We start from the raw sequence: 13,846 nt of genomic DNA, 5'->3' as shown, positions 1-13,846 counted from the left end.
AGACTTGATGACCCTAACAATGTTGGGTAAACCATATAAATTATGTAGTTCCTCGTTATGAAGTTTACGCCATTCCTCATTCCCGTTCCTCTTGGTCCGAATATTCGTCTCAGGATCTTGTTCTCAAATACTTGCAGTCTGTGTTCTTCCCTCAGAGTAAGTGACCATGTTTCGCGGCCATACAAAACAACAGGCATGATTATCGTTTTATATAGTTTAAGCTTCAAATTCCTCGACAGAATTCGCGACGGCAAGAGATTTTGAACCGAATAGTAGCACGAATTCCCAGCTTTTAGTCGACATTTAATTTCTCCGTGAATATGATTTTCGTCTGTTAATATTGATCCCAGATATTTAAAACTATCCACTTTATCAAAAGTATTATTTAATATTTTAACGCATTAATAATTTGCTGTATTCCGGTCACGACGCACTTCCATGTATTTAGTTTTCTCTGCATTTACTTTTAAACCCATGTCCCTGCAAGCGTTTAATAAGATCTCTGCATTTCTTTCTATTGTTCTCCAATCATCCCCTATTAAATTTACATCATCAGCATATGCCATAACCTGGTGAATACCGTTCAACTCTAGGCCCTGGTTGCTATCTCTGATTTTCCTTATAGGTATTCCAGAACAAAGTTAAATAATAATGGCGACAACGCATCTCCTTGTTTCAGGCCATTTTCGACTTGAAAGCTCCTGTACAAAAATTTTCCTACCCGGACTTTAATTTGGGATTCATTTAAACATATCTTAATTAATCTAATTAGCTTTCTCGGCATTGCAAGCTCTGTAAGAACGTTGTATAATGTTTCTCTCCTAACCGAGTAGTACGCCTTTCTAAAATCAATAAATATTTGATATACCGGGGTATTGTATTCCCACTTTTTTCGAGTATTTGGGGAATGGTAAATATTTGGTCGATAGTTGATCGATTTCGTCTAAATCCGCACTGATAATCTCCAATAATTTCATCTGCGTATGGGGTCAATGTTGCTAATAGAATATTTGAAAGGATTTTATAGGATGTTGACAGAAGAGAAATGCCTCGATAATTATTACAGTCAGTTTTGTCGCCTTTCTTGTGAATTGAAACAATGATTAATTCTTTCTACTTTTGTGGCAATTCTTCCTTGTTCCAGATGAGGAGAACGAGTTTATGTATCTTGTTCCACAATTTTTAGCCTCCATCTAAAATTAACTCAGCCGGAATTTCAGGATAACCTTATATATTTCCTTTAAAAAATGATTCAAGTAACTCATTCTTGAGGCCTAGATTTTTTTTTTTTTAACCCTTAAACGGCCAACATGAGTCCAATGGACTCATCGCGTATAATTTTTATCCAGCTGCAATTTATTTCTTGCTCAATAGATGTATCTTTATAGATATGCTATCGGTATGTAATGTAAAGTGTGAATACAATTTGGAATTGAAAAAACATACATTAGGATAGGTTTTAAAAATATATTTCTAATTTCGTAACATAAAAGGCCAACATGAGTCCAATGGACTCATTACTAAATTGCTTCATACATTTGGGTTGCAGTGGTAGTAATATAGGTAACTGTCTTTAAATTATTAGTTATATGGCACATTTGTATCAGTTGATTCTTGTTGTGGTGCACGCTGTGGAACTATTAGTGTATGTTAGTGCTAATGAAAGTGTAGAAATGGTGCTTCTTCAAATATTGTATAAGGAAATCTCCAGTTGTTGGGGACGAAGACGAAGACATTATGCGCAGTGAACTTGAAGATAGCGGAAGTAATTGGGAAAGCGAAGGATTAAAAGTTTCTGATACGATTAGTAATTCTGAGATTGAAGATGTTGGAAATCGGTGCCAAAGTAATGAAAAGATTGTATATGCAAAGGACGGAACCACATGATATTCTGTACCTCCTTGACCACAGAAGACGAAATGTCACAACATCATCAGGGGGAGTAAATAAGGTTCCTTTTTCGATATAAAATAATCGAAGATCCCTTAGACGCTCTGTTATTATTTATTCAAGACGATGTGTGAAGATATGTTCGGTATACCCATGAAGAAGCAACATGCAGAATCAGTGGGAGCCGGTCGATGAGAGAGAATTGAAGTATTTACTTGGACCTTTGTATACTACTGGCCGTGTCAAAGCCAAAGATCTGAACATAGAACTGCTATGGGACAAAAAGTATGGACCACCAATATTTCGCAGTGCGATGAATAAAAACAGGTGCAAGTATTTGCGCATATTTGTCCAATTTGATGACAAAACAACAAGATATGGCAGAAGAAATAAAGATAAATTGGCGTCAATACTTGAAGTTCGGAAAAGAATGAACCAATGCTTGAAAAGCCACTATGACCCTGCGGAAAATTTGAATGTTGACGAACAGCTTGTTCCACTCGCAGGTAGATGTCTATTTACGCAATATATGCCGTTGAAACCAGGTAAGTGTGGGATGAAGGTATGATGAATAGCAGATTCCAAAACACACTATCCTTTTGTATGGTACATCTTACATTAGGAAAGAAAATAACAACCAAAAACTTGGGACAAAATGTGGTCTTGCGTTTGACGGAGTATTACTCTGGGAGTAAAAAATTATAACATGCGATAATTATTTCACACACTTTGATCTCGCCAACACATTGCTTCGCAATGGTCTTACACTAGTGGGAACAGTGAAAAACAAAAGATGTTCGTTCCACCCGAATTCTTACCAAACTGAAGGAAGGAAGAGACCAATTGACCCATGAATATTCATGGCAAAGAAAGACTAATATATGACCATTTATTTTTTATGAATATGCTTGATGTATGCGCTGTTGCAGCCTATTCGTCTGAAGTACATTACATCCTGATCGGAAGCCTTCCAGATAGGATATTCTTACTGCAATAGCACAAGGTCTCATCTAGCCACGTATTGGCAATAGACGTGCAGTAGACATTGACAAATCAATCCAGTCTGTGGTGTAGAGTTCAAAACTAGTGATATATGGTAATGCATGTTACCAACATAAGGTTGGAGAAAGAAAAGGTTTTTTTACTTGTGTGATGCGCGAAAAGGACAACTGCAAAGGCAAACATGCAGGACCTGCCAAAAGCATGTGTGTTCTGAAAATTCGGTTGTTCTTAGATACTGCAAAAAATGCAAAACAACAAACAAATAAAACGAAGCATGTTCTTCAGTAGTTCCAGGAAATTACGAGAACATTCCAAAGCAACAATTGAAGAGCTCAATTCCAAAAGAGCCTAAAACAAGAAAGTAAGCTTTTCAGAAGAAGATATTTTGTGTGAGTTTCTATCATTCTATTTCTGTGAAAGAAAAATAATCTATATAAAACAAAATTTTACTTCTCTACGTTTCGTAATATAACGGTGAAATTATAATTTATAGCAAGAGTTTTATAAGTGTTTGTAGGCATGAGTCACAAAATAACTTCAGAGAATGCTGTTGACTAAGGACATTTTGGACAATAACTCAGTTTTTTTTGCCTACATCTAATTTGATTTATTTAGTTTTGGCATGAAAGCCTGTTCAATATACGAAGATGCTGAAATGGAACTTAATAGAACCAACATCTCAAAATTGACAAAAATTGACTCAGGCTCTTTTGGAATCCACCCCTTTAATTGTATTGCTTTTATTGTTTCTAATAATAACTCACAGTACTTTGAGAAAAGCGTTTCTTGAAAGTCTAGTAGTTGGAAAAAGTTGTTTCTACTAAAATTTATAATTACACTGCCTTTTAAACAATACAAAAATATTTTAATTTTAACGACAATTTTACATCAGATGGCAACACTGACGAGCTTTTAAACCCTATAAGAATACCTGGTTGTTATACTTGAATGTTCCCTTGGAAACACTTAAACATATTATACGAAATTGCACTCAATAACACAATATAAGATCTGATAATACGATATCAACAGGGTGAGTCCATTGGACTCACCTTGGCTGTTTATGTAAGCAAAAAAGGTTGGCCGTTGTAGGGTTAAAGATGTAAATTGCCAATTTTAAATTAAGCCCAGGACAGTGACGGTAAAAACTATTATTTCAGGAGAATGAAAACATAACTGTCTGTCCACGTCTCATGTAGTCTTACTGCTGAAAGAGGCTATATCAAAATTTAAGAAAAAAGTAAATAAAATTTTGCAGGGAGTAACGAATTTAGGAATCCTTCTCGTAGCTTCACTGCAGCAAAAAGCACTCAGCAAGCCCAGCTGAAGTTTGGTACACGGAGACTAAGAAGTGCCAAGATTCAAAGGATGCTACTCAATATAGGTGAAGAGGTGGTAAAAAAAATCTAAACAAAGAGAAAGAAATGAGATTTTTACATAGGTGGCGCCACTCATATGTTTGATGTATTAAAACACTCCACTTTCTTTTTATTTCAGGGACTTGAACTATATACTACATAGATTAGCATAGTTAACGCCTATATTGGCGTACACAAGGGAGGAAACATGTAAATAAAAAAATGATATCGGTGTTAATAAGCTTAAATTAATCTTATTAATTGAGAAGTGTGTGTGTGTACAGAGCAGAAATGATCGAATGTGTGATAACTGTATATTATCGTAATTAATATTTTCAATCCTCCTGTTGTAATTGTATCTTCAATTTATTGGGCTTTGTTTCCCTAATAACGCCTTACCGATCCCTCCAGTAACTAGAACGTAGAACAAAGATGGTAAAATTTTCTTTTCACGACAGATACCGATCATTGCTTGTTACAGTATGACAATTCATTCATACTGCAAGGCAAGTCGTTGTCTAAAGTTGTTATTGGACTCGGTCCGATTTCAGGGTTCGTAGTAAAATATACGATAAGCAAAACAGCGTCCCAGTTACGTGTACTTCGAACCTCGTTATTGCATTTTCATTGATACGCGTACCGGTATTCTAAGGAAAGAGGAGGCTTAAGTGTTTTTCTTAAACCTATTCTGCTCGTGCAAATAACGGGCATTCCAGCTAGTGTTAAATAAAATAAATTGTAGTTGAAAATAATACAAAAATTGCTTATTTTGACGGATCAAATGATACATATCAGAGTTTCGATTCTATTTTTAAGATGTTTTTCTCATGTGGTCTCGTATTCAATGACTATTATGTGAAGGTATGAAGAGAAAATGAAGTAAAGACGGATTTTCTTGCTGAACTATATTTATTACATAATCATAATCAGTCTATATATCTACAATATGATGTACGACATACGTACCTACAGCAAATAAAATAAAGCGTACATATAGAAATTAGTGGCACTGCTGTTTCACGTTTTAATGTACACTACTACAACGTGCAATAACTATAATAAAAAAATAATTGATATAACTAGATAAAAGTCTTGCACATTTCACGAGCCTTATTTTTCACTTAATATCTTCGTTAAATGACACTTTTTGGAACTAGCCCCAGAATGGGAAGAACGGGTAAGCTGAAAAATAGAGAGAAACGTTAAAAGCATGATGGAATAATGCAATTTTCTTAAATTTTACTTCACAATCTTACGGTGTAAGACTCTGAAACATGATTCAATCTTAATTATATGTATTCGTGGGGTGCAACATCATATCTGCATTAGTATTGCAAAGTTTATACCCATTTTAGCATTCCGTTAATTTTAGTCATTGCATTAGTTTGCATTTATCAACCTTTCACATTGAAGTACAGATAACAATCGTGGATGATAATGTATAAATCCTATTAATTTCGGCCCTAATGTACAATTCCAAAAATTCATAATAATTAACATTTGCACTATATTGTATTTTGACGAATATACCTACCATCTTTCCTGCTCTGGTGGCTACAGCGTGCCTTTTTGATGAATGAAATTCCGGATTCGATTCCTAGTGGGAAAGCATAAAGCGCACTACACTGGTTTAGATTCCAATTTAACTGTAAATCTTGCCCTATATAACCTAGCTGCTGAAATAGGGTATAAATCAGTTGAATACATTTACTTGTATAAGGTAAACTTATTATCACATCAGCAGACCTCTAAAACTGTTAACGTCCAGGAAATAAAAGTTTTGGTCACATGCTTCCGTTTAGCCGCAGGCTATGTTCAGGACATTTTTTTTTCGAATTTCAATTTTAAAGGGAAAAATTGAGTGAAAGATTCAATTGTTACCACGCACTTGTTTTGAACAATTAGATATACAGGCATGAAATTTCACATATGACGGTTTGTTGGTTTGTGTTATTTACTAGCATGAAGTTTGAAAAATGTCATCCCGCAATAAAGAAAATCGGGAAATTCTATAATTACTTGATAATCTCTATTGAATTGTTAGACATAATATCAAGAAATTTCCTATTATTGTGAAACTATTGCCTTTCCACGAATCTAACATATGTGAGGCAAAAGTAGAGTTCATGCATCGTAAAATATTAGCTATTACTAGTTCATTCGTTACAAAATTTAAAATTTTAGATAACGTGGACTCCTAGAACTAAAACAACCAGGGCCGTGCCGTGGAAAATCACCGCCCGGCTCGAGAGTATACGAGCGCTCCCATACATAGTATATTCCAAGCAATTTTTTCTATCTTTTTTCCTTTTTTCTCCCGAATTTTTCGCGCTCTTTACTTTGGCGCCCGGGGCCGTCGCCCCGCCTTCACGGCATGGCCCTAAAAACAGCTAAGTAAATTATCTAATAATAATAGTCCTTCAACGCTATCAATCCATTTTCAGACTACTGTCTGAGTTCTAGAAATTTATGTAATCAAGATGCTGCACAAGGCAATTGTAAATAAAAAAAACATAAACAAAACAGATATACTCACTAAAGTCATCCACAAAACGAGAGAGACAGAATTTTCGTGATAAAATGTAAGATGAAACAGACCTCTTGCAATAGGAAGATTTACACCCCTTCAAGACTGTATGATTACCATGACACTCAGAGGCATGTTTGGATTTTGTTTCGGGGAGGGCTATGCACAGCACATGAATAAGCACTGCCGACAAATTTTAATAAAATTGTGCATATACCAAATTAATTTCGGGGGTGCTTGAGCCCAATAACCACCTCCCTAAATACGCCACTGATGACACTTTCTAAAGACCAGATAGCCCTGAACTCTTCTCTCGTATCTAACCCTAACACTCATGGGAATAGTTTTTCCATCTTTCCAAATTTTCTCACACATTTTACAATTTTCAATTAACATTACAATTGTTAAAAGAAAGTTACGTTATCTCAATGTATAACTAAAAGTAATGTTGAAAGCAGGAATCTGGTTAATGATATGATATATGTTGTTACGAACGAAATGTCCAGCCCAGATGCGACATTTCCCAAGGTCAAAAATATTGAAATTGCAGTACCTGCTTAGCCAAAAATAGTTGCTGTTTGCAATTACATAGATTTGTCATCGCTCAACCAACAATTGAATTGCGTGCATAAAGAAGTCATGCGTCTACGATGCAAAGAAATCCTTAATCGTACATTGTATCGACAAATCGGGAAAAGTCTTCCCTCCAAAAAGTAGTCAAGGCGTTGAAAGAGGTGGTAATCAGTGGGAGCAGTATCACAGGAAAAGGATGAGTCAAAAAGGGTTCTCTTAGATCTACTTAATCTTGCAACATAATGAGACCAAATCTGTTGCTATTGTTAGATGTTCGCTGAAAAATTTTGGCTATATTCCATGGAGTTCAAAACTGAAACGATTTGAAGTTATGGTTTCACCTTGTCGTGGGTAAAAAAGTACTTGAAATTGTAAGGGTAATTTTTTTTTCAATGTATATACACATTAGTTAGATATATTCAAACCACTAATGTATGGTTGAAATAAACATGTTTTAACGGCCGTTGTAACATATTATTGTTAATGAAGTGTCTCTAAAGCCGTCATTCGTCGGTCACGGTGCTAAGCTATTAGTGGTGATGCACTACAGCAAACTCTGTACTTCATTAGGAACAATAGAATGTCAGTGTGCACTGATCTGAGCAGACAGTTGTAGTGTAAATCGGCGATCTCTCTGGTTTCCAAAGAGGTCAAATGATTGCCGCTCGGTTATGTGATGCAAGTGACAAAAGTTGCAAGTGGGTTGGGTGTGTCGAGAGGAACAGTGTCCAAGGTTACGATGGTCTATAAAATGCACTACAAAACCACATCGGTGAAGAGGAACAGTAACCGAAAGAAAACTTTCAGTAATAGATATCGCTGAGTATTAAAGCAGATTGTCACTCAAAACTACAATACAACTGAGGTGCAAGTTACGGAGGAACTCAATTAGGACTTCCATAGCATGTGTTGAGAATCATAGTTCCCCGCGACTTTCATGACATGGGCATTCGTTGTGCGAATTAAATCGCACATACTAAGCTATAATATTTTAGTCCGATGCCAATGGTATCGCGAACACGCAACATGACTTCTGAAGGCCGTAAATATGTCATATGGTCGGGTGAATCGCTTATCTTATTTCAAACCTCTGACGTGCATATGCGTAGTGCACATCCAGAGAAGCATATTGTTCGCAGTGCTATTAACGTGGCTTCAAATGGCATTAGGCCGGTCCTGTGTCCTGAGGTGCTGAGGTGAGTCTTCCACCAGACGTCAGAACTCACCTCAGCTGCATTTCACTGTCATCAGCTTAATAGGCAATCAAATTTAATATTACACATTTGAGCCATGTTATTGGCACAAGTAATTAGTGTGATGTTCGAGTTATGATTAAAAACAATCCTTAAAATATTTTTTATCGAAAAGTGAATCAGTCAGCGATGATAAAAAAAAAAAAAAAACAGCGTTTAGAGCAATTAAAAGTAATTGTGAAAACAGGTTTTGAGACTTACCAAAGTAGGAGTATCCAAATCCGAATGTGTTATCTCCTTTCATATCTTCCCCGGCCTTTGCAGGTGTTACAGGCTTTTGCTGTAGGGGAACCACAACACCTGAGGGAACTCGGACTGGCGAAGGAAATGCGGAAACAATGCACAAGGCCAGTGCCAAAACAACAAAAGCCTATAAGAAACATAGGTACTTATTTACATTGTAATACACAATATGTAAACATACTCGTGTAGTGATTTTGTTAACTACAGTAAACATTATGATACTAATAGCATATACGAATATACTTTACAGTGCATGAGAGAACAGAATCGAAATTAGACTAAGTAAAATATAAATTTTTAAGTGACTCCGTTTTCCCTGAGTGCTGTATAATTTGAGAACTTAAATACTTAAACATTCCGTTCAGTACTGTCCGTAAATAAGTAAGTTGTATTTATCTTCTGTATTTATATCTTTCTTCTGTATAACTGAATTTGTAGTGCTCCCATCCAGGCGTAATCAGGGGGTCTAGGGGGACCGCCCCCCTAAATTTTTCACGGTAGGCTTGGAAATTAACTATAATATGGTTGGATCGCCCCCCCTAACTTCAGCCGCGCCCCCCTACACTTTTGGGCTGGCTACAGGCCTGCTCCCATCTTTACGCTCATACGGGCGTTAATCCTGTTGAGTGAGTTTTTTTTTTTTTTTTCAGTCAAAAAGTTTGTTTGACATCCTCACCATATAGCTATATTTGCTTCAATATATAAAAAAATGTACATATCCCAATGCGCCCCAAAGTTATAGAGAAATCAGTGCCGTTGTGCTGGCTACAGTTGTTAGTGGACACAGAAAGTTATTGAATCTTTTTTGATGCATGTACACTTTTCGAATCAATTAATATCGGACTATCCCTGGGATCCTTGGCTCGATCCAAGCTCATGCCAAATGAGCTTTGTGGTGGACACAAGTCATGTGCGTGTTTTTTTTTTCTGTTCTGTCGTTTCCTCCCACTTTCTTCATTCCACCAATGCATTCATTTCTCAACATGACCGTTCCCTTTAACCTAGCCAGCATAACCATGGAACGTAAACCTTAAGATTTCATTTCATTTAATCTCGGATTATCGATCAACATGTCAGAAATAGCGTCGTTGGAATCGGCATCTTGAGCTTATATATACTATTCGCCCTAGTTCCCAAAAAGGAGAAGAAAAAACTCCCTAATAAAATGAGATTTTTTGAACGATTTGCTCCATCTCTAGAATCTTCATCACACAAGAAGATCTGTGCCAAGGAAAGAGCAATCAATTAAAGATTGATTTCACAATTTTAAATTTTGATTCTTTTAAACTTACCTCTTCAGAGTTGTATAATCATTTAGCAATGAACTGTGAAACAAGTTTAAATTATTTATTTAAGAATTAGGTCTACGTTTTTCGTTAATGTTTTCTACATCATTTTATGTTTCTAAAATGAAGTTAGGCATTATATAATTTATATTTAACATAAGTACATTTTTTATTCTAAGACTTCCCTTTTTCTGTAATAAATGCTTAAAGTTTACAGCAAAATACGTAACAAACATTTATAAAAGAGTGTTATGTACTAACAGTCAGAAAAAAATGAATAACAGCGGGTTTTTGAATTTTTTTTTAAAAAAATTGCATTTCTTATGATATGAATGGGTCAGGAAGTGAGTAATTATAGAAATGACAATGAAATAAAATCTTTCAGTTTAACGTCCCACGATTATGTTCTTTAAGCTAAGGGAGACTATGATTAAGATAAGTGAATGATGATGGTAGAATTGGTGGAATGAGAATGTAGAAGGAAACCCGAGTACCCCGAGAAAATCCATGGACACGATACAGTTCACCATAAACTTACTTGGAAGAGAATCGACCCAGGGACCGGGTGCACCAAAGGTAAGCGCGACACCGTTGAGCCACAGTGCCCCCCTGTGAGTGATTATAGAACTCCAACCTATCCGGGCTGGCCTTCCCCTACAGTAAGTCGGATAATCGGTGTCCACTGTATATAGTTAATGAATATTACTTAACGGTTATTTAAATATCGTGAAAATCCACGAGTGTGTTTTTTATCCCCTTAAGTAACAATTTACTAGCTTTTATTAAGATTATGCTAATTGGACTTTATAAAAATTTAAAGTTAGTTCGTCCGTTGTCTGCTCGTTACTCCACACGAAAACTCTTATACGAAACTGAAGTTTTGAATTCTGCTATTTGCAGTAGACGGCTGGAGATTAGCTCGGCCGAGTTTGTTAACGGAATAACTCCTTTATCATGTTCATTTGTAACGTTTTTTTAACGGTGGTTATAAATATCCAACACTGAGAAAAAAAATGTAGGTGGTGTACTTAAAAAGATAGGTTACATGCGTAATTCCTGTAGTTTTTAGACGTAACGTACAGCAGACGTATAACTGAAAACGCGTGTTTTATAATACTTTCTGTATAAGTGTTCCATTTATACGTACTTTCCGTATCAAACAATATAAGCGCTCAGGATCTCACATACAAATGGACGTATATAACATATAGCCGACGAAGGTAAAATAAGTATATGTATGTGATATACGGAAAACTGTTAGATGTCAAACATCCTGCAACGGCATGATGTAATACCTAAGGGCAGTGCCTATATAGCATACGGATAACGTATGTTCCGTACTGATCTCGATAATAAGCAAGAGGATACCGTATATTTGTACAATATATCGCTGTCCGGAGAACGGATTTTTCTCTGTGCATATACATACATGGATAATAGACGAGATGGTGTAGCTGGAACGAGATTCCCTTCATTTAATGTCTTTTGTGCCATATCCCTGCGGAATGTTTATGGGCCTTTCTCTCCTATCGACACGATGTGTGTTGTGTGACGAATTGTGCCCATATCGAACACTTGTAGCAAAAACTGTTTGAGTTGCTCCTTCAGTAGGTGTATTATATATAATTGTACGTTAAATGTAATAAATTCTGCAAAGCCTTAAAATCTCGATATTCATTTTAAAACACCCTGTAAAAATTTCATGTTATCTTCGTTGCTGATTTTACCCGAGTTTATTTTCATTTTATAGCTTAAAATGTGTGAAACTCGAAAATATTTGAGATATAAATCTTAATTCTTACCTTCACAAGCATGCTGATGGAGTGTTGTTTTCCTGTTGTATTCAGTAAGACTTGGTAAGATTATGTATAGCCGGGATTAAAACCGGCCAGTTTTTATAACAAACTTTATCCTTGATAATGCACAAAACCATAACATTCTTAGCTCTTCATAACCTCCAAAAAGCATCGTTAATTATTATATTACATTATACTCAATAAACGAAGTACAAAGTCGATACAATTAATTATATAACTAAATTACCGAAGCGTTTAGGCAGCATGCATTTTGCCCAGTGGCCATGTAATAATGAACATAAAAACGTTTACCATTCTTCATGTGTGTTTCTCACATGTATCTTCATTTTTCTGTTCGTGCTTCAGTTGTTTTAAAGGCGAGAACATGCTTTGTGAAAAGATACTTCCTCTACATTATGCTTTGTTTACGTTTCTTTATTTTTTCTTTTAATCCGTGACTTCTGATGGTAAGTTGGGCGTAAAGCTACAAGCAGATTTCTTCTTCTTCTTCTTCTTTTTTTTAGCAGTATGTTGAAGGTAATTCAAATATTTTTATCTATATGTATGACTTAGTGCACTTCAAAGCTAAAAAAGATAATTAAATGAAAATGAAAGGTACGGGTCACCAGAATAAACTTTACAGCTCCTTTTCAATAAATAAATAAATAAATAAATAAATAATAAAATAAAAAGAATATTGATGTAATACAGCAGAAAGTACTGAACCTGAACCATGTATGTAAGAAATATAGACAAACTCGCCTGAGTAGTTTGTGAAAAAATTAGTTTTAAAAAGGAATTCACCCTCTTTCCCAAAGGCTGAATAACATACGCCAACAATTTAATTACATCCTTTTGACCATCTATCTTATCTTGTTTCCATAGTTTTGTATTTACTCTGGCCGAAGAGAAGGCGTAACCTTCTGTGGCCCGCCCATCTCCGGATGGGAATGAAAATGCTTTTTGATGATGATGATGATCATTCCCAAGAGTAAATTATGTCATTGTGAATTTTTAAGGGAAATGGCGTATAGAGTTTCTACGGCATTTAATGAATCATTCATTTATGAAATATGAATGAGAACGTCTCAGTCGCTTTTCAGAAAACTATCCAAAATATACATAATAAACTTTATACTTGATAATGCACAAAACCATAACACTCTTATCTCTTCATAACCTCCAAAAATTATATATATGAAAGTAACCAAAGAAGCTCTGTCTTTTATGTGGTGGTCTGTGTTCAATTAGTTCACCAACATATGTACAAAATGAAGATCTTCAGGCAGAACTTGAGGCACACAGTGACCAGACATGTGAATAACTGGGACTACAATTCATTGTGAGTGGAGAAACCATTCGGTAGCACCTCCGTCAACTTCGGAAGTAATTACAAGTTGGATCGATGGGTCCTACATGATTTGACTCCGGGCCAGAAGGCAACCTGTGTTTCTTTGCTCTCTCGTCTGAAGAAGAAGCCATTCCTGGACAGGGTGTTGACATCTTATAAGAAGTGGGTCATAGTCTTGTATGAAGGTCCATGGCGCCGTCATCATTGGTTGGCATCCCATGAACCTGTTCCAAAACAGCTGAAACAAGCACTGCACCACAAGAACGTCCTCCTGTGTGTTTGATGGAGTGCTCGCAGCATCGTGCATCGGGAACTGCTACCAGCTGGTCAGAGCATCAATGGAACTGTGTATTGTGAGCAGCTGGATCGTGTTCAGGAAAAACTCAAAACTCTGGATCCAGCACTTCTGAGTCGCAAAAGGGTTCTCCTGTTACAGGACAACGCTAAGCCATACGTGGCTCAGATGACCCGGGACGCCATTCTATGCCTTGGATAGGAAACATTATTGCATCCGCCATACTCCCGGGACATTGCACCGTCCGATTATCACCAGTTCAATTCCTTGGA

At 36.1% G+C, this 13,846-nt stretch overlaps 1 protein-coding gene and 1 long non-coding RNA gene across 2 annotated transcripts; one reads left to right on the top strand and one right to left on the bottom strand.

The window, feature by feature from the left end:
• The first annotated feature begins 2,056 nt into the window (after window positions 1–2,056).
• On the top strand, window positions 2,057–4,397 carry LOC145692082 (uncharacterized). Its single transcript, XM_081767374.1, has 2 exons — window positions 2,057–2,435; window positions 4,390–4,397. Exons 1-2 carry the CDS (start codon window positions 2,057–2,059, stop codon window positions 4,395–4,397), a joined length of 387 nt encoding a protein of 128 aa, XP_081623500.1.
• Window positions 4,398–5,151: 754 nt separating this feature from the next.
• On the bottom strand, window positions 5,152–12,273 carry LOC145691611 (uncharacterized). The gene is made up of 3 exons (XR_014132426.1): window positions 11,935–12,273; window positions 8,805–8,973; window positions 5,152–5,432 (listed from the first exon to the last, which is right to left on the bottom strand). It is a non-coding gene; the product is annotated as an uncharacterized LOC145691611 (long non-coding RNA).
• Window positions 12,274–13,846: the final 1,573 nt, after the last annotated feature.

The sequence above is a fragment of the Thermobia domestica genome, chromosome 8, assembly GCF_964235325.1.
Source record: "Thermobia domestica chromosome 8, izTheDome1.hap1.1, whole genome shotgun sequence".
Lineage (NCBI taxonomy): Eukaryota > Metazoa > Arthropoda > Insecta > Zygentoma > Lepismatidae > Thermobia > Thermobia domestica.
Note: the sequence above shows the minus strand (reverse complement) of the source record. Positions and strands in the feature narration are given on the sequence as shown.

Coding starts and splice junctions, on each gene's coding strand:
- LOC145692082 (XM_081767374.1), top strand. CDS start 2,057: ATGCAGAATCAGTGGGAGCCGGTCGATGAGAGAGAATTGAAGTATTTA.